This window comes from Manacus vitellinus, unplaced genomic scaffold (assembly GCF_001715985.3).
Source record: "Manacus vitellinus isolate BGI_N305 unplaced genomic scaffold, ASM171598v3 scaffold_38_pilon, whole genome shotgun sequence".
NCBI classification, from domain to species: domain Eukaryota; kingdom Metazoa; phylum Chordata; class Aves; order Passeriformes; family Pipridae; genus Manacus; species Manacus vitellinus.
In genome coordinates, this window is record NW_021940526.1 from 6,903,642 (window position 1) to 6,910,987 (window position 7,346).

Genomic DNA, 7,346 nt, shown 5'->3' on the forward strand with positions numbered 1-7,346 from the left:
TCCCCTTCCCTGCCCTAGGGACGCTTCACCATCGCCGCCAAGCACCACATCACCATCGCCGAGATCTACGAGGCCGAGCTGGTCGACATCGAGAAGGTGAGGATCTGACTCCCCACCCTGGGGAGTGGGGAGGCCCTGGCACAGCCTTCCCCGAGAAACCTGTGGATTCCCCATCCCTGGAAGCGTCCAGGGATGTCCAATCCTCCGGGAGCGACCTGGGATAGCAGGAGATGTCCCTGCCCGTGGCTCGTCTTTAATCCCTTCTGACCCAAACCATTCCGTGACTGTGTGATTTCCTTGCCAATAATTCCCAGCATCTGGCACTGGGATTCCTCACATAGGTGCAGTCCGGCCACAGCTTGGAGTCAGTGGTTTTCCCAGCCCGGAGCAATCCCAAGCCTCTCCTGTGCCGAGTGGTGCCGGTGGGAATCCACGCTCTGGTGGGAATCCACGTGACTGAGACGGTGTTTCCCGTCAGAAAAGTGCTTTTGGAGTGTCATGGGACAGTTTTAGAGCTGTTTCTGTCACTTCCAGCCCACAGTGGAGCACTGATTCCCTTACTGCCATTCCCAAGCTCCCTGAGCAGGAATCCTGCTGTGGATCTCCTGCTGGAAGTCTGCAGGATACAAGTCAGTGGGATTTAGGTGTTATTTTCTGGGGAATGATTTGCTTCCTCAGCTCTGCTCTGCTGCATCCCATTTATCCCCACGAATGCCAGTGCTGCCTCTCCAGGTGCAGCCCTGCCATTTCAGGAGTGACTGATCCCAGAAGGATTGATCCAGGAATATTGATCCCGGTGTTTCTGTCCCCAGGCCATTGCTCACTACGAACAGGCCGCGGATTATTACAAAGGAGAGGAGTCCAACAGGCAAGTGCTCGGGATCGGCGGGAAGGGCTGGAGCAGGGATCCATCCCGGACATCCTAGAACCAAGGTGGTTTTAACTGGGGCTGTTACAAAGGGAATTCCTCTAAATCCCAGCTGTTGGCTCCCATTTTTCTCTGCGTGGAGGGGTAGAGGTGGTGCTGGGGCATGGGCCGGTGTATTCCCGGGACACAGGGCATGATTTTTGGGATGTGGATTTGCAGCTCAGCCAACAAGTGTCTGCTGAAGGTGGCAGCCTATGCAGCGCAGCTGGAGCAGTACCAGAAGGCCATCGAGATCTACGAGCAGGTGAGGAGCAGCCGCTCCATCCCGTGGGATACAAAACCTCTTCCCGAGGGAAAGCGGCTCGCTGGGCTGGGCTCGCGAAGTTGCCAAGGCCTGGAATCCATGGAATTGTTTAGGTTGGGAAAGTCCTCTGAGATCGGGGTGCAACTGTTCCCCCACCCCGTGTCCCCAGGGGTCACATCCACCGTTTTTGCTGTTGTATCCAGCAAAAGGCTGGGAGAAGGCTGTAAAAATTCCGCCTTGGATCGTATCTACGACTCCATTCGGCAGAAAATTTCCCCCCCCCCGAGATTTATCAGCTCTGCCTTTGTGTGGGATATTTACCTGGGAATACCCACAGTGCTGCCTTCGTGCTTCCAGAGGGTTTATATTGCAGCAGGACTTGTTTTCCCCTCTCCTCCTCAGCCAGGATAAATCCCCCCCCAGCCTGGTGGGATCTGACTTCCCTTGGGATGAGTTAAAGCCTCCCTGATTCCCAACAGCCACCGGCATTTTTTCCATGTGTTTTCCTTCACAGCCGTGTGGCTCTGGGTGGAATTTTAATTGGCTGCCCTGTTTTTAATCCAGGCTTTCCTTTCCCAACCCTTTTTCCACGGGTTTTTTTTGTGTCCAGGTGGGAACAAACACGATGGATAACCCCCTGCTCAAGTACAGCGCCAAGGAATATTTCTTCAAAGCCGCCCTTTGCCACTTCATCGTGGACGAGCTGAATGCCAAGGTCGGTTATCCCAGAATTCCTGATCCCCCCTCATGACCCTGGGCTGGCTGGGAGGAGCTCAGTGGGCTCACAGCCCTCATCCCAAAACCCCCTGACCCCTCCTCCTCAGGGATTTGTGTGGCTGTCACACGGGCGGAATCTCGACACACCACAGTGTCCCGTTGGAATTCTGGTGGATAACTTTCCCAAGTTTGAGGATGGGAAGGCAAATCCTTAAAAAAAAAAAAATCCCCAGGAACTGTGTGTGAAGGGTTCTCTTCTCTCTTCCAGCTCGCGCTGGAGAAATACGAAGAAATGTTCCCGGCGTTCACAGATTCCCGGGAATGCAAGCTATTGAAAGTGAGTACACCAGGGTGCTTTTGTACTTTTCCATGATTTTTCTCACTTTTCCCAACATTTTAGAGGACATCAGCCTCGCTGTGCCCTGGGCTTGGCCCTGACCTGGGTGTTTTCCATGGGATATGTGGGATGAGGTGCCAGAGTGGGAACGAACACTGACAGAGCCTTTCCTCATTTTTCCTGGTGTTTTCCTAGAAACTGCTGGAAGCCCACGAGGAGCAGAACAGTGAGGCCTACACTGAGGCAGTAAGTGGGCATGGATTCCCTTGGGAATGGTGGCTCCTTCCTCCTCTCTCTTTTGGGATGTGTGTGCCCTGTTCCAGGCCAGGGAAGTTGTGGAGAGGGGCCGGGAGCGGAGCTGCTCCAGCAAGGCCCCAGCCTCCTACTTCAGAATTCCCAGTTTTTCACAGAGAGTTAAGTAAAGATCCCACCTGGGTTTGCTCCAGCTCCTTTGGTGTTTGACAGGGGCTTAAAGTGCTCTGGGTGGGCTTGGAGAGACTTTGCCCTGTGCCTTTTCCCTTTTTTTCCCATTTTTTCCCCTCCTGTCCTTTTTTTCCCCCCTTCTCCTTTTTATTTCTCCTTTTCTGCCTTTCCCCTTTTTTCCCCTTCCCCCCCCTTTTTTCCTCCCGTTTTTTCCCCTTCCCCCTTTTCCCTTTTTATTTCCCACTTTCCCCCTTCCTCCCCCTCTACACTTTTTCCCTTCCTTTCCCCCTGTTTTTCTCTCCCTTTATTTCACCCCCTTATTTTCCCTCCTTATTTCACCCCTTTTTTCCCACCCCTTTTCCACCCTTTTTTCTTGCCCTTTCCCACTTTTTTCCCTCCCATCCCTCCCTGGTTTTTCCACCATTTCCCCCGCCCTTATTTTTCCTCCCTTATTTTCCTCCCCTTAATTTCCCTGCCTTATTCCCCCTGTTCCCCCTCCTTTTCCCCCCCCTTTTCTTTCCCCTTTTTCCCTTCTCTTTATTTCCTGGAAGGCCCGAAGTGTTACACTCCTGCCGTTCCAGCCTCCCTCCCTTGCCGCGTGTCCCTGATCCCGGTTTTCCTCCGCCCCAGGTGAAGGAGTTCGACTCCATCTCTCGGCTGGACCAGTGGCTCACCACGATGCTGCTGCGCATCAAGAAAACCATCCAGGGGGAAGGGGACGGCGACCTCAAGTGACGCCCGCGGGCTCTTCCCGCCCGGCCGAGGACTATTCTGGGATACCTGGCCCGCTCCCCCCTCGCTTTTATCCCGTCGCTTCCCACTCCCAGCGCCCCGCGTGTCCCTTTAGCTCCCGGGCCGGGCGGCTCCGGCGGATCCGAGGCGGGATCCGCTTCCTCCTCGGCTCTGGTGCTGCTCCACTCGGCGCCTGCACCCGCCGCTCCCGGTTTTCCTGCTGTTCTCCTGATTCCAGCATGTACATCTTTGGTCCAGGCCAGCGCAGCACAAAGTAACCGCTTCCCACCCCGTTGTGTTGTTCCCATTTTCCGGTTCTCGGTGGCCCCCTGTTGGATACACTTGGATTTTGGGGTTCTTTAAGCATTTTTTTTTTTCCCGGTGCTAGTGAGAGGCTTTGGGATTTGGGAACTCCCACGCCCCCCCAACACGCTGCCCTAGTGCCGGAGGCATTCCAGGCTTGGGAACAGGAGCGCCGGGATCGGTGTTGGCCCCCACGGAGCCCCAGTTCAGGGCTGGTTTGTATCTCAGTGTCCAGCCTAAGGTTCTTCTTGGATGGATTTTCCCACTTTTATTTTGTGGTGTGTCCCATCCCTCCATCCCCAGAATAACTTCCCCATGAGTAATAATCTATTTTTCTACCTTTCTCTCCGTGTGAGCCGGGAACAATCCGTTAGTTCCGGCCCCCCCCAAAGGTGTTGGCTGAGACCTGACATCCCACGGGAGCCTTGCTGGAATGTGGGTGCCAGGTGAGCGCAGTCTGCTTGGAAAAGGTGGAGACACGTTGAAGAATTCCTGCTGGAATTTATAGGTGTGTTTTAAACCACGTGGGGAGCGAGAGAGGACCAAGCTGCCTCTTTTTTTCCGTGGATATATGGGAGTCTGTGCAATTTGTCACTCGGTTTTCTGTTCCAGGAGTGAGGAAGTCATTCATTAAGGGCTGCTTTGGTGAGTCCAGGCAGCCCCAGCCCCACGTTTCTCTGGAAAAAGGGAGAATTTTGGGGGGGGGTTTGCACTTTGGTTGGAATTTTGGTACTGGGGCAGAGCAGGGCTTGGCTCGGTGGGTGTCACTCTAGAAAGTGGCACTTGGTCTGTGCCCCGAGCTTCTGAAAACCAAAAAAAAACCCTGATCCATGCCAAATTATTATTGTTATTATTATTATTATTATTATTATTGTTCCTGCCCTTCCCGCTCCCTTCCTTCCTGCAGGCTGTTGTGTAATCCCAAGTGGAGGGGAAAGCCCAGGTTTAGGAGGTGATCTCCCAGCTCAGTGTAGTTAATTCACTCCCACCCTTAGCAATGGCTTTGTTGTGTCCAGGATTAGGGGGAAACACAGGCTGGGAGGCTCCACTTTTTCCCAGTGGTTTGTTGTTTTTTTTTTTAGGCCTTGTCCTGTTCCCTCTCCCCCTTGTCAGTATTAAGCACAGGGGCTGTAGGACGTGGGTGGAGCAGAGGGGTCTGTTCCCACACCCCCTACACCTGGTAGTTGTGTGTGAGTAGGCTCAGCATGTCCTCTGGTGTATCCATGGTGAACTGTGACCGTTTCCAGGTGACAATCCGCCACTTACTCCGCTGTATTTCCCCCCCTACCCTCCCCACTTCCATCACTCTCTACTCGGAAAACTTATTAATGAAATGGCCTTAGCAGGAATATCATGTTTTGTGTGACTCTGTACATGAATAAAGTGAAAATCATGGATGTAAGGAGAAGGAGAAGTGGTTTTTCTGGGAAAGGCAAGAGGCTGGGGCCTGGTGTGATGACGGAGGGGAGCAGGTGTAGTGTTTCCTTCAATCCCTGTTTGGAATCACAGGATGGTTTGGGGTGGGAGGGACCTTAAAGCCCATCCAGTTCCACCCCCTTTTCACCATCCCTGTCCAACCTGACCTTCCAGGGATCCAGGGGCAGGCACAGCTTCCCGGGAGAAACTGTTCCAGGGCCTCACCCCCCTCCCAGGGAAGAATTTCTTCCTAATACCCAACCAAAATGTCCCCTTTTTCAGTTTGAAGCCATTCCCTCCTGTCCTGTTAGTCCAGCCCCTCTCCAGCTTCCTTGTAGGCACCTTCAGATCCTGGAAAGCTGCCCTGAGGTTTCCATGGAACCTTCTCTTCTCCAGGCTGAATATTTCCCTGTCCCAAAGTGTCCCCCCCCCATCAGACCATCCAGTCACCAGAAGGGTCTCAATATTCCCATACTTTAATAAGACCAGTTAAACAGTAACTCACTTCCATACATTCCTGGAGTACAAAACTTTCCCTGGCTCCAGTTCCAGACGCTCAGGATTTAAATATATCTACAGCCCCTTCCCCATCGGTCACCGGGGACAACTGAGCTTCACCAGGAATAAATATTTCAAATATAACCTCTTGGAAATGCTCTCTTTTAAAAAAAAAAATTCCCTTTTTTTTTTTCCTACATTAGAATTCCATGGCAACACCTCCGGCCTCCCTTTAGGATCAAAAATATCTCTGTGCCACAGGTGTGTGTGGGGGGTGTTTATTGCTGGACAACAGGCCCTCAACACCAGGCTGGATTGTGCTTACCTTTCCCAAAGTTCTGCTCACAGCTCCAGCTGAGAAAGTTTCTGTGGGAATACTACGGTAACAGGCAAAAAGAAACAGGAAAATTATCTGGAAAAAGATGCAGGTTTTTACACGGTGGCAACTGGGAAGCTGATCCCGAGTTTTTGAAGCATTAAACCACAGCAGCGAGCTGCTGTTCCCAAAAAAGAGTCATCCCAGTCAGATGACAACTCTCAAAGGCTCCTTCCCCCACCCAGGGAAAATACCCCAAATCCTATTCCAATAAAATGGAGCAGCAGGTGCTGATCAGGAAAAGCCTCTGAACTGAACCTTTTCCAGAATGGCTGCCTTTCCCAGATGTTTTTCCAAGAGATGTTCTGGTCTCTAAGTGCCCACTTCCATGTGAGCTGGAGCAGCTGGAAGGTGAAGACTGAAGTGCCAGACTGCTCCAGTTTTCATGGAAATGTGGAAAAAACAAACCAGCACTTGGCTCCCACCTGCTCCTTTTGCTACTTAAGAGACTCAAAACTCCTGGAAAGAGACTCCAAAGCTCCCACTCGTATTCCCAAGGAGTGAGCTGGCTCACTGCTGGGATCTTTGGCGACAGCAGAGAGAAACCAAGGTTTCCTGGAAAGCAGTTTGGCCAGGCTTATCTCCTGGATGAATTTCTGCTGGGGAAAATGCAGTGAATGTCATGGAGAAACACGACCTCGGTTCTCCTGATTGTCCACGTGGCATCAAATCACCTGGAAAACAAACCTGCACCACCTTTATAAACCCACCTGAACACAGTCCCCGAGCCACCCCTTCTACTCCCAGGGAATCGACTCCCAGGGACTCCCGGAGGAGCGACTGAAGTGTCGCCCTGCCGAACCTCCAGGAGATGGAGCTGTGGAACGAATTTTCAGAGGAATCAGGAAAATCCACTCCCACCAGCTTCCCTCAGGCAAAGGGCTTATGCGAGGGGTGCAGCTCAAGGAGTGGCAGCAAACCCCGAGTTATTCCATGTTCACCAGAGCGTGGAGCTGTGGCTGGACAGAGTCCGGCTGCGCGTGGAGCACCGCGAGCTCGCTCAGGGTGGTTCCCATCAGGGCTTCCTGCGATCCCGGCCCTCCGGAAGACTTACAGTCCGTGCCGGCGCTCCCGCTGCCCGGGGCAGCTGCCAGGCTCTGGTAGGGGCTGTTCCCAGGGAAGGACAGCAGCTTCTCCGGGATCTTGGGGGACACGGCGTACTCCTCGTCGGGAAGCTCCGTCTTGTGGCCGTCGTCGTTCTTCGACGATGCTCCTTCCACGATGACAAGGAAGGACTTCCAGGGGGTGTTTTTATCGTGGATCTGGAAATGAGGAACCAGGAAAAGAGAAGGCTGGACACAAGACGACAAGGGAAAAGTCTGGATCCAGCTTGTACTTGATGCTGGCAGAAAATTCTATTTTTGGAACCACG

At 52.9% G+C, this 7,346-nt stretch overlaps 2 protein-coding genes across 3 annotated transcripts in view; one reads left to right on the forward strand and one right to left on the reverse strand.

The window, feature by feature from the left end:
• Positions 1–5,086, forward strand: part of LOC103758618 (beta-soluble NSF attachment protein) — a 10,065-nt gene extending 4,979 nt beyond the window's left edge. The window contains exons 5-11 of the mRNA XM_029961649.1: positions 19–96; positions 813–868; positions 1,088–1,172; positions 1,783–1,887; positions 2,158–2,226; positions 2,422–2,472; positions 3,280–5,086. Of these exons, the coding sequence (XP_029817509.1) occupies positions 19–96; positions 813–868; positions 1,088–1,172; positions 1,783–1,887; positions 2,158–2,226; positions 2,422–2,472; positions 3,280–3,384 (549 nt within the window). The 3' untranslated portion in view covers positions 3,385–5,086. The remainder of the gene's footprint in view (positions 1–18; positions 97–812; positions 869–1,087; positions 1,173–1,782; positions 1,888–2,157; positions 2,227–2,421; positions 2,473–3,279) is intronic.
• Positions 5,087–5,555: 469 nt separating this feature from the next.
• Positions 5,556–7,346, reverse strand: part of GZF1 (GDNF inducible zinc finger protein 1) — a 10,517-nt gene continuing 8,726 nt past the window's right edge. For both annotated transcript variants that reach the window (XM_025895646.2, XM_025895647.2), the window contains one exon: positions 5,556–7,236. In XM_025895646.2, the coding sequence (XP_025751431.1) occupies positions 6,901–7,236 (336 nt within the window). In that variant the 3' untranslated portion in view covers positions 5,556–6,900. The remainder of the gene's footprint in view (positions 7,237–7,346) is intronic.